This window comes from Mus musculus, chromosome 1 (genome assembly GCF_000001635.26).
Source record: "Mus musculus strain C57BL/6J chromosome 1, GRCm38.p6 C57BL/6J".
Lineage (NCBI taxonomy): Eukaryota > Metazoa > Chordata > Mammalia > Rodentia > Muridae > Mus > Mus musculus.
Window position 1 is genome coordinate 125559660 of NC_000067.6, and position 20142 is coordinate 125579801.

The 20142-nt window shown below is 42.0% G+C and overlaps 1 protein-coding gene across 4 annotated transcripts in view; it reads left to right on the forward strand.

Annotated features, from left to right (window-relative positions):
• Positions 1-868: 868 nt before the first annotated feature.
• Slc35f5 (solute carrier family 35, member F5) overlaps positions 869-20142 on the forward strand; it is a 35307-nt gene continuing 16033 nt past the window's right edge. Inside the window, exons 1-10 of one of the 4 annotated variants that reach the window (XR_001778392.2) lie at positions 869-1158; positions 2616-2706; positions 2841-2982; positions 6809-6952; positions 8888-8950; positions 10888-10969; positions 12654-12844; positions 15007-15088; positions 16513-16600; positions 19604-19668. Coding sequence is in view for 3 of the 4 variants with exons in the window: in NM_001356294.1 (NP_001343223.1) it covers positions 1053-1158; positions 2616-2706; positions 2841-2982; positions 6809-6952; positions 8888-8950; positions 10888-10969; positions 12654-12844; positions 15007-15088; positions 16513-16600; positions 19604-19668 (1054 nt within the window). In the remaining variant the exon portion in view is untranslated. Of the gene's footprint in view, positions 1159-1342; positions 1626-1656; positions 1869-2615; positions 2707-2840; positions 2983-6808; positions 6953-8887; positions 8951-10887; positions 10970-12653; positions 12845-15006; positions 15089-16512; positions 16601-19603; positions 19669-20142 lie in introns of those variants that run through there. The other 3 variants (NM_001356294.1, NM_028787.5, XM_006529912.4) reach the window with 3 other exon arrangements.

Here is a 20142-nt window from a genome sequence, read left to right on the forward strand (position 1 = left end):
GTGGGTTTCTCAGTGACTAGAAGTGTTTGATGCCAGGAGTTTTTTAGAATCCGACCAGATCACAAAATGTCCATCTTAATTTTAGTCATAAGACTTTGTAGACAAAGTTAAAAGAGAAGGATGAAACACAGTGACTACATGAGAAAAAAATATTTCCTTGCCTCATTTGATAAAAATGCTAACAATGCAATTGTGGCTACAGAAGCCTTAAGTCTCGTGTTAATCTAAATATAAATCAGGATCCTGGCCAATTTTTCAATTTTATGGGAGCTTCAATACCCATAAAACAAAAACCCATGGTTAGCATCTGTGGAGGTCTTATGTGTCACAGGCTGAACTGATTTGTTTGAGAATGTATGTATACTGGGTGTAAACATACAGCCGAGGCACTCACATGGTTTTATGGCTTTGTTTTTGTTTTTTTCTTCCCATAAAAAAAGTGAGGGCCAGGGAGATGAATAACCTGGTCTACAACTTCTAACTGCAAGAATGAAGCTCTAGTTTACGGACAAAAACGATCTAGGAATCCAACGGGGCGCCAAGCTACACTGCCTGATTTTAGAAAGGGCTACTGGAAAATGCTTGCTTAAACACTGGAAGAAATGGTGCAGTCAGCTTTCGCTTCAGGGCGGGGCAGTGGGGAAGTCTGGCAGCCTTGCCAGGGCTGGGTTCTCCCTCTTCTAGACATCCCCGCCCTCTCCGCTCTGTTCTCTTCCCTTCTCTGTTCCTTCGCGCCACTGTCACGACTCCAAGCCACAAGCCTGTTCAAGGCTGGCGTCCACACTACGGCAACAAGAACCAGGAAACGTGCCCTCCCCCGGTCCGAAGTCGCGTCCGGCGTGACGTAACCTGCGCGCCCGCAGTCTTTGGGCTAGGGGGCGGGGCCGCTGAAGCTGACTGGACAGGGGCGGGGACTGCCGGGCTGTCTGGGGGGCGGGGCTCTGGGCAGACCACCCAGGCCTAGGGTATGGATTGTCAACTGGGGGAGGAGGCAGAATGGACGCCGGGTGGACGAACTGAGAGCTGAGCTTGACCGGTTGACTCACTGAGTGATGGGGAGGATGTCACCTAGTTGGTGGACAAGCTGGGGGCCTAGAGTCTCCAGGATGGGGTCCAGGGTACCCGGAGCGGTTCCTGTCTACCGGGATGCGCTGCCAGGTTCGCTACCCAGGGGCGGAGCTTGACTGGGATCTCGCCTAGCTAATTGCTCAAAGGGCAGCTCTAGGTGGTCAATAGGTCGGGGGTGGAGTCTGACTGGCTGACGGGCAGGAGGCGGGGCCTGCCGGTTGGCCAGCCGTGGGATGGGCTTGTTTGGCCAGCAGTGGGCGTGGCCTGGCTGGCTGACCGGCCGGGGGCGGGGCCTGGGCCGCGGCCGCAATCCGGGCCTCCAGGACTCTCGCTGCCAGCGCCGTCCGGTGGCCTGGGTCACTCCCCTCCGTCGGGGCCGAGTGCTGTGACAGCCGCGGCCTTGAGCCGAGGGGCAGCGCAGCTTCTTAAGTTGGGCTTGCTGTGGGGCACGATGCTGGGGTCTGTGCGTGCGGTGTGAGGCGGCGGCTCTGGGCGGCGGGCCGAGCCGGGGCCGCTCATGGTGCCGCCACGACTCCATCGAGGGGCAGGAAGGCCAGGTAGGCGGTGGGCCGGCGTCCGCGGCCAGGGAGGACGGGTCAGAGTTCTCACGCCCCTCACGAGGCAAGAGGCTGGGTTTTCCTCATGTCTTTCCCTCGCCAAGGGGCGGCTTCCCTGTGCCAGCTGTTTTCTGTCGTGACTGGGCGGGTGGGGAGCGAGGATGATCCTGGTTCTCACGTGAGGGGAGTGGACCCTCGCACATCACTTCCTGTCAGCGAGCTGAATCCCCTGGAGATGGGGGGGTAAGGACACGCGTGTCTAGACTGCCAGGGGCGGATGTCCTGAAGGGAGAATCTAGAGAGTTCTGTTTATGAGACTTCGAGGATCCGTTTACAGCACTCTTCAATGTGCCATATGTGGAATCTTCTTCTCTCTCTCTCGTTTTTTTTACCCGCCTGGTACCCAGGACCTCTTTGAGTATAACCTTTTATTTTTGGGGGGCTGGGAGGTGTCAGGTCGGGGACAGGTCTTAGGTATCCGAGACTGGTCTCAAAAATCACTTTGTAGCCAAGGGTAACCTTGAACTTCTGTCTTCTGCCTTACAGGCATGCACCAGCACACCAGGCTTATGGCCTGGTTCCGCACTCTACTAGCTGAGCGACACCGCTAGCATGGGATTTCTTGTTTGTATTTGTTTTGCTGTTGTTATTATTTTGTGACACAGTCTCATATGGCCCATGCTGGCCTTGAACTCAGTATGTATTCTGACTGACTTTGATCTTCTGATTCTCTGGTTTCCCCTCCCCCCACACCCCACACTTTCCAAGTGCTAGGATTATAGACACGTGCCACTGTGCCCAGTTTGGGAAGTGTTTGGGATGCAACCCAAGAACTCATGCATGCTAGGCAAGCATTGCACTACTAAGCTACATGTCCCCAGGGTGGCTTCTGTTGCATACATTTTGATAGTCCTTGAAGGTGAAGAGTGGAAAAGATGTGATTTTACACTTGAACTTTCCCTAAGCGTTATTTCTGTGGTGCTGTTTTAGGTGGGCTGAGTTCTTTACCTCCATTTGGACTGGGCTCTGCCCGCTTTGCAGGCATTGCATTTGAGGATCTCAGAGAAGCCCTTGCAACAAGGTAAATTCTCATGTTATCAGTAAAAAGCAGAGACTACTAGCAAATGTCTCTTGTTTCCTTGGGCTGGATTTCTAATTTTTATGTGGTTCTTCTCAAAGAGGCTCTAATGAGATCTCTGTTTTCTAAACTAACAGACTGCAAATGGTTTATGTGTTTATCATGAACCGTGTGAATTCCCAGAGCAGTGGTTTCAGTCAGCGCAGGCGAATGGCCCTGGGGATAGTGATTCTCCTGCTGGTTGATGTGATATGGGTGGCATCCTCAGAACTCACCTCGGTATGTATTTCTCCACCAATGATGTTGCACTGTGATAGAATTAACATGGACCTAGAGGATTTTGCTAATGATGTAGGATAACATATAGTGTCAAGCTATAGTATTTTCATGCTTCTAACATCAGTATTTTAAATATTGTTGAATTCTTTGTTTTTCTTTGGTACTGAATTAGTGTCATTTAAAGTAAAAATTGACAGGATGCTCTTTGTTGTTTTCTGAAGGTACAAAAACTTTGTGTGTATGTGTGTCTATATATGCACATGTGTGCACACGTGCCTGTGGAGGCCAGAAGGGGGCATCTGAGTCCTTGGAACTTAGATAATTGTTAGTCCTGTAACGTGGGTACTGGGGACTAAACTCTGAAGGAATACTAAGCTCTTTGAATCATGGAGCCATTTCTACAGTCCTACCTACAGCTTTCTCACATTTGTAGGAAACATATCTCAGAAGATTTTTTTTTAATTACATAAAAGGTGGTTTTGTGTTAGTCAAAATTGAATTTATTTCTTCATAAATACTGTTTTTTAGGGAACAAACATTGAGGGACAGTAGAAAGTAAGGGTCTGGGTATATAGCTTAGTAGATTCTTGATACATAAGAATAAATTTGAAAAAGAGGGTATTTTTGGAAAATAAACATAAGTCATCAGATTTTTCATGTATAAGCCACTGTTATCCACATGCATACACTGGTGAATCCACACTTGTGTGTTTACTGAGTCACACATTTTTATCAAAATTGCAGTGTTTGGCTTCAGTTAAGCTGTTTGTTAATCGATGTCTCATTGGGAGTAGTGTGGTACTTTGAGTTTATAAGCTAATTTTACTTTGAGTTTGTATACTTCTTTTTTGTTAATGATCCTTGTAAGAAGAAGATAACAATTTTGTTGTTTATAGTTTTTATTACATTTATTTATTTACTTATTTATTTAGATGTATGTGTGTGTAAATGTGCCAAGGATTTAGAACACAAAAGTTGTAGATTAAATTATAATTTAACAATTTATATCTAGAGGTTAGAAAAGTTATTGAGGCATTATGTTGTATACAGAATATGTATTTTAGGGTACTTTTGTTTATTCTGTTTATTTATTTGTTCACAGGGCAACTTGTGGAAGTCTGTTTTCTCCTTCTATTTTATGGGTCCAGGGATCAAATTCATGTTATTAGGGTTGGTAGCAAGAGCCATTACCTACTGAGCCATCCGGCTGTCACAACTTTTATTTTCAGAATTAATCACTTAGGCTTCACATATTGCAGTCATAAGGAAATATCTACGTTTTATAAACGTATGTTTATAAAATGGCTTTAAATGTCAGAACAGACCATTTGATATCCTGGATCTCACATTATAGCTAGGCCAATAGTTGCGGTTATGTCTTGTGAGTAAATAATCTTTTGCCCTTCTGAGATTTGGCTCTGGAATACCACAGACACTTTGCTTTTCACTTGAAAACTATTCTGTAACCTTTTAGATTCACATTTCATAATTTTGCTTCCGAGAAATCACTTTCATGTTGATGGGTTCCTAAAGCTAACTTTTACATTTTGCAGCATTAAATAAATTGTTTTGTTTATCCGATAAAAAGCTTTAGACCGAAACTAGGCTTGCCTTTAGATCCCAGTGCTCAGGAGGCAGAAGCTGGCAGATCTCCCTGAGTTCCCACATCAGCTTCGTCTGCATAGTGAGTTCCTGCCCACAGTGAGACTCTGTCACCCCGACTCCTGCTACTCCAAAGGAAGGATTTAGAGCATGGGAGCAGTAGTTTTATTCTAATTTAGCAAATCTCCAAAAGTTAGAAAAGTTATTGAAGCAGTATATTGTATGCAGAATACATATTTTAGGGTGCTTTTTGCATATTCAGTTTTTAGTATTTTCTCTTGGCAGGTTATCCTTGTGTAGCCCAAACTGGTCTGGAACTCACTATTTAATCCAGGCCATTTCCTCTTACATACTGGGACTCTGTATAGTGTCCCACTGTCGTTATACCTAAAAGAGCTAGAAAAGAAATTAGTTTTTAAACACATAACGTGCTTTAGTGAAAAAAATTACAAACTTGTTATCTTAGAGTATATAGAACAGGTTTAAATCTTCAGTCAAGTAAACATACCAGACTTCAGGACAAAGTGCTTGCCCCATGAGCAGAGTGACCAGAGTTTGGATCATTAGAAACTATGTAAAAACCAGACAGGTGTGGTGGCTTCCTGTAATTCCAGCATCCAGAAGACAGAGGCCAGGGGTCCCAGGGACAAACTGCCTAGCTAGACTAGTTGGAATCGGCAAGCTATAGGTTCAGGGAGAGACCTTACCTCCACAAATAGTTAGGAATGGAGAAAGCTACGGAATATCAGCTTCAGACATCTGCACACACACCTGTGCACACAAGTACCCATACACATATGCACACCCCAGACACACTAGAGACATACACATGAAAAGGGGGAGACTAAAATGGTGTAATAAACCCCAGGACGCATCGCTTTAACAGTGGTCAGTCTTTCTAATCTTATCAACTATGTTCATCCCAGGTGTCCTGGAATAGTTTATGCAAACTCTGACTACATCATTTTTTTTCTCTACTTATCTCACTGGAAATCACATTATTTTTATTTTAAAAGCATAATTGCTGCTATTACCACATCTAATAAAATGAACTATCATTTATTAAAAATCCCATGCTGATTAGTTCATAGTCACGTTCTTCCTGACGTATCAGGGTCACACACACACACACACACACACAACCCAGTTAGGCTTAGATCCACATGACTTTTGTTGCACCTCTCTACTGTGTGCCACTCCCTGTTTGCTTTGCCTTTGTGTATTAGAGAAATTAGGTCATTCGTCCTGGGAGACACCTCACCTGCTTGGTCTTGCTCATTGTTTCCTTAGCCTGTCACTTAATTTGTTCTTCCACTTCATATAAAATAGAGTTAGGGCTTGATGTAGGTTCATTTCTTGGCAAGAATATCTTGGTAGTATTGGGTACTTTATGACATCAGGACAGGAGGCATATAATGGCTGCACAGCTATTTTGGGTGATGCCATTGGATATAGTTCAGTAGATAGAGGTGCTTGCCACTATGCCCAATTGCCTAGTTTTTATCCCATAGACCCATGTAATAAACCAAGAGAACCAACTCCTACAAGCTATTGGCTGACCAGTACCAACACACACACAATTAAAAAAGTAAAATTCACCATTGGCTAGCCTAGTCTGCTCAGTGAGTTCTAGGTCAGTGACAAACCATGGCTTACACAATAGATATGTTCAAAGATGACACTGGGTCTTGTCTTCTGGTATCCATGAGCATGTGCACACACGTGTCTACCCACAAACACATGCACCTACACACACACACACACACAGAGAGAGAGAGAGAGAGAGAGACGGACAGACAGACAGACAGACAGACAGACAAAGACTTCTATAACCCTCTACCTGTTTTTTTCTCGCTTTGGTACTTCCATGACCCCTGAAACCCTTGTGTGATACTTAGTACATGTCTTCATGTATGTGTCTCCTCAGGAGCTGGGAAGACTGCTTTAGCTTTCTTTAACTTCTAACACAGATACTCCTGCATAATAGGTTTTCAGTAGACTGAACCCCACCCCTGCCCCTTTTTAAATGGTTGTTGCTGCTTCATTTGACAATATTACCTCTTGTGTGCAAGGCACATACAACATTCAGAGATGGACTTCATGTCTTGTTTTCTTTGGCTTTTCCTGCTCATATGGACTTCTAAGAGTTAAAGATGCAAAGATGGAGACAGGTAGCAAGATTTTAAACCTCTTAAGGTTGTTTGTGTAACATTTCTCTCTACAGTATGTCTTCACGCAGTACAACAAGCCATTCTTCAGCACCTTTGCGAAAACATCCATGTTTGTTCTGTACCTTTTGGGCTTCATTATTTGGAAGCCTTGGAGGCAACAGTGTACAAGAGGATTTAGAGGGAAGCCTGCTGCTTTTGTAAGTTTTCAATTTTGTCTGTTAAGTATTACTTTTTCTGTTTAGTGGTAGATCAGTTTTCTTATAGTCAGTTAAGTGTTCATTTGAGTATGTGATGGTAGACTATTAAAAAAAAAAGCCAGATAGTGGTGGGGCACACCTTTAATCCTAGCACTTCAGAGACAGGCAGGCAGATTTCTGAGTTTGAGGCCAGCTTGGTCTACACATCAAGTTCCAGGAGAGCCAAGGCCACAAAGAGAAACCTTGTCTTGAAAAGCCAAAAACCAAAACCAACATCCCCCCTCCCTCACAAAGACAACAAACAGAAGCTATTTGTGACAAATTTTGTTTTATTTTTAAGATGCATTTTATTTGTGTGTGTCTCTGAGAGAGAAAGAAACAGAAACACAGAAAGACAGAGAGACAGAGACAGAAGCAGAGGGGGGGGGGGAGGAGGAGGAGGAGGAGGAGGAGGAGGAGGAGGAGGAGGAGGAATGCATACATTTGTCAGGTGTCCATGCACAGAGGTCAGATTCAGGTGTCCAGTCCCACAGAGCTGGATTTAACAAGCATTTATGAGAAGCCTTACTTGTTAATCGCTGCTCAGATCTGAACTCCCATCCTTATAGCTCTGGAGAAAGCACTTTTAACCAGTGACTGACCTCTAGCCTATGTCTAAACATTCAAACATATTCTTCCAACTTGGCAGTAGAATATCTCGTAAGGAATCAAAAGTGTATGTCACTTTCTGTCCCTTTTGTTTTGATATCTTTGAGTTGTTAATGATTATTGAAGTAGACAACATCCATGTCTAAGGAGAGGATGAAGAAAGGAATGCCTACAAATAGTATCTAATGTCTTTAGCCATTTGCAGTTTGGATGAGTCATGTAATGAGCTGTAAAGTGAACTGGAAAATGAAGCAGTTCAGTTTTATGCATTAAGTGAAAAATTTTTATTCAGCATGTCGGATATTTGGCCAATTAAATAACATTCTTCATGGATGCTTTGTAAGGTGCTCATCCACAATGTTGATAAATATGGCAGTGTATGTAGCAACTTAACTCTGTGTAATAGTCAGCTTACATTTTTGAGAAGGGTATTAAACTGTCATTTCTACTCATTCTTTAAAAACAATTTCTCTTTCCACTCCTGTAGTAAATAGAAGTAGCATCAAATTTTATCTATTTCCTTCTTACTATTGTAAATATATGTAATATAAAATTTATTATTTGGACCAATTGTTTCATGTACAGTTTAGTGGCACTAAGTGCTTTGCTGTGCACTGTCAATCTCTAGGACTCTTTTTGTCATTCCAAATAGAAACTTTGTACTTATTAAATAAGAATCTCTAATCTCTCTAACCTCTCAAATACCTCTTAAATACAGTTTTATTCGAACACAGAAAAGGGAAAAGCATCCCTGGTCTTCCCTTCCTAGTTGCTAGTAGCTGTGATCTACTTTTCTGTTAGTTTCTGTGGGCTTAAATCGTAGTTTCCTGGTAGAGTGGCAGGGTTATGAAGTGTAACTGTACTTTCACAGTGTTAAGTAGCTCTACAGTGTAGGCCAGTCCCTGAGCTCTGTTACACACTAGTCTCATGACACTACTGGGGGTTTCTGTCTTCTTTCACTAATTCACCCATCTTTCTCTGCCTGTCTGAAATATTGCAGTAGTGTAATGAAAGGACTTGCTGTGCTTTAGCCTTACATGACTCACTGAGCTTTTAATCCAGGCTCGGCTACTTTGATGAAATAGCCAGCCTCAATTTCTTCATCACCAAAGACAAGATGATAAGATCTACTTTGCATGGCTGCACCCTTGGCATTGGCTGCTGTTGTTGAGAACAATAGATGCACAAGTTTATTCTGGACTTTAGTTTGTGTTCATTTGATCTCTCTGAATAGCCGGGCGTGATGACGAGCTTCCATGAGTTTGATGTCCTGTTCTCTGTGTTTAGTTTGCAGATGCTGAAGGTTACTTTGCTGCGTGCACAACAGATACAAGCATGAGTAGTTCTTTGGTGAGTGCTGCCTTTCTCATCCAGCCATAGCAGGAAGAGCCCAGACAGATTTGCTGCCACCCTGCTTATGTGAGAGATACAGCTCTGCATTGTGTGCTCTTGGAAGAATCACTTCCTTTCCTTAGGGAGACTGAGGGGTTAGACTGAGGGAGACTGAGGATGAAACTTACGTCGTCATTACTTGCTGAGCCATCTCACTGGCCCTTCTAGTACAAGTTTTAAAATATGGCTCTTGTGTTATTGTTGTTTGTTTATCTGAGGTTAAACTATATTGTGTGTCAAACAGATACACACAATTCATTTGTGTGAAGATGTTGTGAAGCCTTTATGAGACTTTGAGAAAAGCTGTTTGTTGTCTGAGATCATAAGCATCAGTAATATAATGTCAAATCATTTGCCTTGACTAAAAGAGAAAGAGAAAGAGAAAGACATTTTAACTGTTTTGTAAGAACTGACTGGCAGCAGATTCTCCTTCCATCTTTTAATCATTTAAAGGTTTTCAAGAATTGCTGATTTGGGATTCAGGTGGTAGCTCAGTTGCTACAGTCCTTGCCACACAAACATGAACACCTGAGTTCAGTCTTCAATGTCCATGTAAATTGCCAGGTGTGAAAACAGGAGTTTGTAATCCCAGCAGAGGGGCAGAGACAGGAAGCTAGCTGGAGCTTAGTGACCAGCCAGCCTAACGAGTGAGCACCACGTCCCAGTGAGAGAGAGTTCAAAAAACCAGATGGACAGCACCTGAGAACTAGTAACTGCCATTGATCTCTGACCTCCACACCTGTACCCACACAGACACATACACCCCATACCTCTACCCCTCCACCAAATAGTTGTTGTTGTTAAATCTTATGTATAGTAAAATAATTTGACAAATACAGATATACTATATCTTTGAATATCTGTTCCTTAGTTGCCTTCCCCATTAGTCTGTGTGTTTCTTCTTGGGGGAAGAAACTTGGTTTACTCACTCCCATTCATAGGACTTAGAACAGTGCCTGTTTAGGAAGTGCTCAGAGTTATTTTGTTTGGTTTGTTTGTGGGGAGAGGCAAGGGTTCACACTGTTGCATGGGCTGGCTCCACGCTCCTTCCTCTTCAGCTGCCCAGGTAGCAGGGCATTCCAGCAGAGTGCTGTGTATGTATGTTTGAAGAATGAGAAGAGGCAGAACATTTTCTGTTGCCTAAAAGAGGCTTATTTTTATGATACAGAGGTATTAGATGTCAGAATGTGCAAAAGATACCAAGTTTCACTTCTAAACTTTAAATTTTTTTATTATTATTGTAGTAGTAGTAGTAGTAGTTGTTGAGGGAGTGTTGAGGCACATGTGTGTGTGCATGGGGAGCTTAGAGGACAATTTGGGGGAGTTGGTTCTTTCCTTTTACTGCAGATTTCAGGGTCTGAAGCACTCTTATAAAGGACAACATTTAATTGGGGCTGGCTTACAGGTTCAGAGATTCAGTCCATTATAATCAAGACAGGAAGCATGGCAGCATCCAGATAGGCATGGTGTTGGAGAAGGAGTTGAGAGTTCCACATCTTGTTCAGAAGGCAAACAGGAGAAGATTGGCTTCCAGGAAGCTAGGAGGAAGGTCTTAAAGCCCATCCATAATGACACACTTCTTTGAACAAGGCCACACTTCCAAATAGTGCCACTCCCTGTGCCAAACATACTCTAACCACCACATTAGGCTTACACAGAAAGTACTTTGGCCTGATGAGCTGTGTTAGGGCTGACATTTCTACTTTAAAATGGTTCCTTTGTGTCCCTGTGCCTATGTGGACTGGTTGGGTTTCCTTTCCCAGTTTCTGGGGGAGTGGTGCTGAGTAGATAGGTGTGATGGACCCTGTGTCTGCGTGCCTTGCACTTAAATCTGCCCAGTTGATTGGCTTTGGGTTTTGCTGCTTATGTTTGTTTCTGTCTACATTGCGTTCTAGAGTGAACCTCTTTATGTTCCTGTGAAGTTTCATGATCTCCCAAGTGAGAAGCTCGAGAGCACAAACATTGGGACCGAAAAGAGTGAGTTACGGTCAGGGTTCCATGCTTGAGAGTGAGTGGAGAGTTAGCTTCCTTAAAGCCACTGTGAGTTCACTGGGCTCACATGGTGTCTTGACTTGTGTGGGGGTTGACATGGCCTTCAGTCTTCTGAAGTTTGACTGCATTGTGAATCTGATACAATATAATTTCTGTATTAATTCAACTGGAAATATTTCCCCAAAATCAAGGAAACTCCATGATTTCTTCTTCTTCTTAATCATCAATATATCATGTGAAAATATATTATATGAATTAACACATTTATATGGATGAATATATATTCATGTGAATGAATATGTTTATATATACATATATAAATTATGTATTCATTTTCCTTTGAGACAGAATCTCATGTAGCCTAGACTAGTCAGTTGTACCATGTGCCAAGGAGGATCTTGAACTTCAAGTGGCCCAACTGTGCAGCCTGAATGTTAGGACTATAGGCACATACTGTCATGCTTGGTTTAGTCAGTGCTGGGAATGGAACCCAAGAGCCCAGCTAGTCAAGTACTCTATCAACTATCAGTGGAGCCACAATTTCAATTGTGTGTGCATGTGTGTGTGTACACACACTTTCTATTTATTTATCTAAATGAGCAGTATTTTCACAAATAGAAAAATACCCAAATACAATATTAAACATTGTAAGAGTTTTGCGAGTCTTTTGGATTATTTTGGTTGTATTTATTTATTTATTTATTTATTTATGGTTTTTTGAGACAGAGCTTCTCTATGTGACCCTGGCTGTTCTTGGAACTTGCTGTATAGACCAGGCTGGCCTCGAACTCAGAGATTTACCTGCCTCTGCCTTCCAGGTGCTAAGATTAAAGGCCTGTGCTACCACCACCTGGCTCTGTGAGTTACTTCAGTAAGTCAGCCTCAATATAAGGCACAGTGTTCATCTGTTGCTTCCTTTGCAAGGCATGAGACTGCAGAGAAATGTTCTGAATGCTTGCCTAGGAAAACAGTTTTCACAAATTAGCTAGCCATGAAGAATAATCAAAATAATGATTTACTGTAAATGCTAAAATAATAAGCATAGTAAAACCCTGAACCAGGTGGCCATGTATATATACTACTGTAAACCTTTTGTAGGGATTTTTAATAATTTAGGCTGTTTTTTTTTTTTTTTTAATTTTCAAGACAGGGTTTCTCTGTGTAGCCCTGGCTGTCCTGGAACTCACTCTGTAGACCAGGCTGGCCTCGAACTCAGAAATCCACCTGCCTCTGCCTCTCAAGTACTGGGATCAAAGGTGTGTACCACCACGCCCAGCCCCTCAGGCTGTTTAAATTTTTAAAATTACTTTTAAAATTTATTTTGTATTCCTGTATAGAGACCAGAGAACAACTTAAAAGAGTCAGTTCTTTCTTTCCACCATGTAGGTCCTGGGGAATCAAACTCAATGGCAGGGCTTACCCACTTAACCATCTTGCTCATCCTAGTTAAACTCTTTAGAACAGTTTATAGATTAAACCATTTTTTTCCTATTAGTTCTTTTGACTAAGCAAAGTTGCCCCAGGTAATAATATAACTAGTATTTTTATTGTCTTACCTTTGATCATAAGTGAACAGAATAGTCAACATTTATGATAAAATTAAACATTCTGTTTAATTTATGTTGGATCTGAGGGTTCATTTAATGTTTTGTATTGTTTTCTGTTTTAGCTCCCAAGAAGTCCCGTGTAAGGTTCAGCAATATCATGGAGATTCGCCAGCTCCCATCGAGCCATGCGTTAGAGGCCAAGCTCTCTCGGATGTCTTATCCCACTGTGAAAGACCAAGAATCCATACTGAAGACTGTAGGGAAATTGACTGCAACCCAAGTAGCAAAAATTAGCTTTTTTTTTTGCTTTGTGGTAAGTGTCTTTTTAAGATTTACTATTGCTGTGCATGTGTGTGCTGTGTGGGGGGGAGAGCGAGGGGTTGCTATAGCGGGCATGTGGAGGTCAGAGGACCCCTTGAGGAAGTCACTTATGCCCTTCCACATTTGTGTGTGTTCTGGGATTGAACTCAAGTTGTCAGGCTTGCATGGCAGGGCTTTACCTGCTGGGCCATCCTGCCCTGTTCTCTTTCTTCCTTATTTAAGATGGTGCACATACCAGCAGCAATGCAGCATTGAAATGTAAGGTTACTAGAGTTCTTGATAGTTTTTTTTAACTGCTGTCTGGAAATCTGGGGTGTTAGAATATCAAACTTAATGACTACTTACCATACCTCAAAGAATTATAAGTTAAGGTTGGGAGAGAGTTGAGCAGGTAAAGTGCTTACCTTGTGAGCACAAGGAGCTGAGCTCCATTGCTGGCCCCTGTAAAACAGCTGGGTGTGACGCTGCACACGTGTAACCCCAGTGCTAGGGAGGCAGGGACATGGATCCCTGGGCCCAGTGACCAGCTAGCCTGCTTACTCAGTGAGTTCCAGGCCAGTGAGACAGCCTGTCTCAGTGAATGAGGGGCAGTGCCTGAGGAAAGACAGCCACATCTCATGCCTGGCTTCCATGTGCATATGTATAAGCAAGGTGCACCCCACGTAATAAAGATATTTTAACCCAGCAGTCCTAGAACACAACACCTGCATAAACACACAGCTGCATGTGCACACAATTTGTTACCTTTGGAATTTGTCATTGCAGGGGTAAGTATGACCATGCTTAGCTTCTTTACATGAGTGTGGAATCTGAATTCAGGTCCAAAGGTCTGCAATGCAAGCACTCTCACCCACTAACCCATCTTTCCAGGGTCCCTGTGGTTAAATGTAAGACAGTTTCCCAAAATTTGAATTTAACTTAGATGAATCCAATAAAGCACGATTGGTGCATGAATAAACAAATGTTAAAGTTGAATTGATATTCAAGCTCTCCTTTACCTTCTTCCACACACACACAAAATCTCTGAATGCTGTTTTTTTTTAAATCTCTGAATGCTGATTTTTTTTAAATGTGTGTGTGCGTGCGTGTGTATGTGCATATATGTATGAGCAGTGTGTGCATGTGCTTGAACACAGAAGACAGTATCAGATTCCCTGGAGCTGAAGTTACAAGAGCAACAAGTGATCTTAGCTGCTGAGCCTTTTCTCCAGCTCTGAATACTTTTTCTTTCTTTCTTTCTTTTTTTTTTTTTACCAAGTTCCATTAGTTTTTTTCTTGTTGGTGATACTGGAGATTGAACCCAGGATCTGCATGCTAGACAAGTTCTGTTTTTAAAATTTTTAAGATTATTTATTTATTTATTCTTATTGCAATTTATGTACATTGTCTTTTGAGACAAGTTCCCACTAGCATGGGCTAGTCTTCAACCTATGGAACGTGTTATCTTCCTGATATTGAATGCTGGGCTCACAGGTTTGTGCCACTGTGTCTGGCTTAGAGTCTTCAGAGATTCAGATAGCAACATCTTAGGTATGACTATTAGTACTTGTTTTTATTTTGGGGCATGAGATTTTTTTTTTTTCAAAAAACAGTTTTGAAACCACTTATGGGGACTGGAGAGATGGCTCAGGGTTGAGAGCACATACTGCTCTTGCAGAGGACTAGAATTTAGTTCCTAGTGCCTACATTGGGTGGCTCACAAACATGATTCCAGTTTGAGGGATCTGACATCCTTTTCTCACCTCTGCTGGCACTGTATGCAAGTTCCCACACCCCACCACAGATACACACATAGACATATGATTGCTCTTGTTAATCTTAAAAACACAAACAATGGGCTGGTCGATGGCTCAGAGGTCAAGAGCCCTGGCTGCTCTTCCAGAGGTCCTGAGTTCAGTTCCCAGCAACTACTGGTAGCTCGCAAACATCTGTAATGAGACTGCTGCCCTCTTCTGGCCTGCAGGCACACATGCAGGCAGAAACTGTATATGTAATAAATAAATTAATCTTAAAAAAAAAAACTAAACAAACCTCATATAATAACAGTGCTTAGGAGGGTTGATGAAGGGACTGTAAGTTGGACTGACAGATATTGACAGATATAAATATATTTCATGAGGTTTCACTTTCTTTTTTTCTTTGTTTTTTGTTTAGTGGTTTTTGGCAAATTTGTCATACCAAGAAGCACTTTCAGACACACAGGTTGCCATAGTGAATATTTTGTCTTCAACTTCTGGTAAGAAGTGTGTCTTCAGAATTTGCTTTATAAATTGATGCATGTATCACTAGTGATATTTGCTTTAGTTCTGCTGTAGATTAGTTATTATAACTAATGTTTTGCAGGGGAGGGGAAGGGGCTGTTGCTGAGACTCTTCCTATTTAGCTCTGGCTGTTACATTGTGTAGACCAGGCTGGCTTTGAACTTGTGGCAATCCTCCTGCCTGTGCCTGTCTTCCATGTATGGTTCATGTATAACCATGTTTGCATGGTTATAGTTTACTGCCTGAACTTTAAACTATTGGTGATCCCTCAAGTACTTCGTGGTTCTGTGTTTGGCTATTGTTCTGTCTGTTCAGTGCTCAGATCAATCCTGGGCCTGTGCACACTTGGCATGCCTGCCACTCACTCTCCCATGAATACATGGCCCTCTGGATTTTATCCTGAAATGCACAAACATTTTCTAGGTTTGTGCTTGCTGGGCATGTACCCTGCCTTGAATCCCAGTGGGTTTTTTTGTTTGTTTGTTTGTTTTTTGTTGTTGTTTTGTTTTTTTATGACAGGGTTTCTCTGTGTAGCCCTGACTGTTCTGGAACTCACTCAGTAGACCAAGCTGGCCTCGAACTCAGAGATTTGCCTACTTCTGCCTCCCGAGTGCTGGGATTGAAGGGCTGCACCACCATGCCTGGCCCTGTGTGGTTTTTGCCCTGCGGTGTATGAAGGGTCTCTCTCCTAGCTCCCTGAGGGTCGTCTTACCCTGTGGTTTCCTTTCCAGAGGTCCTTTTCTAGATCCTTTCGGTTGAATGCTACCACTTATTTCATATCTAAAGCTTGCACTCGAATGGGGGTTTTATTTTTAACATTGACTCACCTTCCAAGTCTGGAAGATAAAATGTATTTTTGAAGCTGTGGAAATAACCTTAGAACGTGGGCATGACTGCGATGAGGTCATGGAGTTACTCTGCAGGCTCAACCTCATACTTACTAGTTTAAAAATAAGTAGGCCTATCCTTATCTGTACTGCTGGAATAAATGTGGCTTAGTTTAGAAGCTGTTCTTAGTCTGACTTTTGAACGTTTCCACTTAAGTAAATGCAGTATCAGTCGTTTAAAATAGAAAAACAATTAGCTTAAAAGTTAGGTACATGTAGCTCTGCAAGGTGGTAGGCAGCTTTAGTCTCAGCGTCTGGGAGACAGAGGCAGCTATATACATCTACATGAGTTGCAGGTCAGCCTGAAGAGCAGAATGAGTTTCAGGACAGCCAGGACCTCACAGAGAAAATGCTGTGTCTCAAAGTTACCCTTTGTTATCAAACCAAACCAAAAGAAAAGAACAAAAATTTCGGTGTGTGATTTGCTCGTGTCACCCTTGGTGTTAGTGATGAGGAATGTGAGTAGCAAGTAATCTTACCAGCATCTTTTGTCCTTCTCTTCCTCCCTGTAGGACTTTTTACTTTAATCCTTGCAGCTGTATTTCCGAGTAACAGCGGAGACAGGTTTACCCTCTCTAAACTATTAGCTGTAATTTTAAGGTAAGAATAACATATGCTAGTTTACTCTGCTTAGAAATATGGTATTTGGACTGGAAAGATGGTTCCGCACTTAAGAGAGCTTACTAGGACAGTTATGAGGACTGGGGTTCAGATGTAAGCACCCATGCATCAAACTGACCATTCCACAAAGCCTGTAGTGCCTTCTTTAACAGCTCCAATCCCCTCTTCTGGCCTCTCATTGCACACAGGCATATGTACCTGTAAATATATGGACACATACCCTTAGGTAGACACAAACATAAATAAGGTCTTTAGAATATGATGTTGGAACAATTTAATTTATGTTGTAATGGAGAAGCAAAGAAAGATGAGACCAAAGAAGGCTTTCTGTGGACATGATGCTGTTTAGCTCTGTGTCCTCTAGGGTAGCTGGAGGGAAAGATCTCAGGACAGCTGTGGTGCCCATTCACTGGTTCTCACTGACTGAGAAACTACTAAGGATTGGACTCACGTTCACATTTAGCAGTGAATGTAATCATCAGCTGCCCATCTCCTTTCCTGACACAAATCCCCCTTTTATGTTGTTTTCGCTTTGTTCTTTTTTCCTAGAAACCAAATTGAGTCTTTCCCAGTTATTTTAGCCTGTAGTGATCTTTCACTTTCTGTTTAATTCATCTGGCAGTTTTATCTCAGGGCACAGCAGCCACATTGTTAATAACTACATTTCAGTCTTTCATATGTAACTGTGAGCTGGTTTCTCCTGTCTTCTCTGCTGGGCTGTACATTTTTAAAGGCTAAAACTTGGCTTCATGGTCTGTGTGTTGCCAAGAGCCTAGCAGAGGGCTTTCCCTGTAGATAGTACTCAAAGGAGAGGCTTTACTTTGACAAACCTGCTATTTTTGGACAATGAGACAGCAAAAGAGGTAACAGAAGCACTTAATGATGAAACTGTTTCTTAGCAGTAGTAGCTGAGACTGAGTCAGAGTTCTGCTGCTTCCCTAAGCCCTGCTGCAGTTAGGAAAACCATAGCTTTCTGCTTGTTGTAGTTTGGAGCAGTGTCTATAAAGTATCTGAGGGACTTGAACTTGGCAAGTGTAGAAGACTGATCACTCTTATTGTATTGTATATTACAGCTTGTGGACACAAGGGAAAGCTAATCGAGGTTGTTTTAGTGATACTCTGGTTGACCCAACTAACGTACATTTAGTCTTCATAACTACCACGGAAATATTCTTTTGTATGCATGACTAGTGTTTTAGCCAAACATCTTTGTATTTTGGAAATATAATACATTTTTATTGAAGAAGTAAATGAGGTTTAAATTTTACCAGAAATATATGCTAACTTTTAACAGTACCATGTGATACAAGTTTTCTTAGTATCATTGGATAATGAAGGGAATGGATATAAACTGCTGAACTTGCAAGTACTTTGAGAGAATATTACTTCTTGTTAAAGTGGGTTAAGAATGGAGAATAGGAAACTAAAGTCAGCTGCCTACCAGTTCTTACAAATAAAGTTTTATTAAAACCCAGTCATTTTCATTCAATTGCTTATCATCTGTGGCTGCCATGGGGCAGTAGAGTTGTAAGAGAAACCACATGTCCCACAAGTCAAAAGTAGTTACTCTCCGTCCTTTAAAAAATGAAGTTTTAGCTGTAGTTTAAGATAATTGAAACTTATTTTGTGTGTGTAACCTTACTCTTAAGAAAACTCTAACAAGCACTATTTAGTACTTACTTTGTTTTGAATTGACCTCAAACAATGAGATTGAGGTGTTTTTTTTTTTTTTTAATTGCACATAGAGTCTGATATAGCTACAGCCTTGAAAAACATTTGATGAGCTCAGAAATCTTGCTGTCTGTGATCGAGTCCCACTTCTATTTCTAGTTTTGAGATCTTGGACATTACTTTAAAACCTCTTGCCTGTTCCCTCCTCTGCAAACTGAAGATCACAGTAGAATTTGTCTCATGGGACTGTTATGCAGACGGATGAGGTCAAACTTCTAAACTGTTTCAAAGAACAACTTGTGCTCAGTATATTTAGGCACCTTCATGGCACCAGCCTCTGGATGGAGAAGTGGTTTCTGTTATATTGTGGGAACTGGTAAACAACAGCTGACTCTATTCCAAACAGTGGTCATAGCAGGAAATCTGATGCTAAGAGTAGAAAGATCCATTGTAAGGAGTATTCTGTTTAACTTCTAACCACAGTAATTCAATAATTCAATAAGGGAAAGGCATTTTCTTTTTTCTACTGCTCCTCAAATGTGTCAGAGTCCTTTGGGTAGTAGACAAGAGAATCGGACTATCTTTTAAATTTGCAGCATTTTCATTTATTTAAAAAATATATACACAACTAATAAGCTCCCCGGAAATCAGAAGGCCTTGCAGGCTCTTTGAAGACTAGAACTACTCATCTTGTTCCCACACTATTTTGCTCATTCTAGATTCCCAACAAGTAAGTTAGATGAATCAATGTCCTCTGGCTTCTCAACAGCTTTCAGGTGTCTTCCTTTTGCCCATTAAAACCATGTGGTTAACAGGACTGGCCAAATGTGTAAGACAGCTTTTCTGTTTAGGTTTCACCTGCAGGAAGAGTGCCATTTCTAGCTTTATATGGGTTTGGCTTATTTCTCTCTCTGAAAGAAGGCTTGGCGAAGGGATGACCAGTTATCCCTTCTCCCTAACTAAAAGACATGTAAGCATGATGGACTCCGGGGCCAGGCTGCCTGTGTCCCATCCCTGTTATGTGGTCTTTGTCAAGACACCTTACCTCTTCAGGCCTCAGTTTTCCCATGCAAAATGGGCTGTTAGTAAGAATTGCTTCCTGTAAGTCATCAGTGTTCATTTGTGAGGACTGGCTGTCCGTGCAGCTCTACTGTACTGTGCTGATGAGCTCATGAGCACTCATCAATGAAATCACCAAGTTCTCAGACAGTTTTACCCGAAGTTAAGATGGGTTCTTAGTGTTTAATCTTGATGATTAGTCTCTTAGGAGCTTACTATTTTGCTCATCATTAACGAGTTTTGCTCTCACAGCATTGGAGGTGTGGTGCTGGTGAACCTGTCTGGGTCTGAAAAGTCTGCTGGAAGAGACACAATAGGTAAGAACCCAACTGCCCTGCTGCTACGGCGGTTAGGCAGGCTTTGTGCTTCCTGCATGGCCTGCAGATGCATGCACACACAGCCTGGGCACTAGCAGGCTCTTAGCTTATTCCATTCATTTCATGTGTGTGTGTGCACGTGTGTGTGCACGTGTGTGTGCACGTGTGTGTGTCTGAGTATGTTGCACATCTTACATGTGGTGGTCAGAGAACAACCTATAAGAAATAAATCTATCCTTTCACTGTGGGTCCCAGGGATTGAATTCAGGTTTCCAGGCTTGGAAGCAAGCACTTCTCTACTGGCTGAGGCACTTTGCTAACCCAGTAACAGGGTCTTTTAAAAAGTTTTTTTCTTTTCTTTTTTTAATATAACTTTTCCTTTGTAAGTGATACCAAAAAAAAAGGCAGTTAATAGAATTCTTATGTAAGCTTCAACCAAATTCTCCATATGTGAACTTATTTAACCACAGAGCA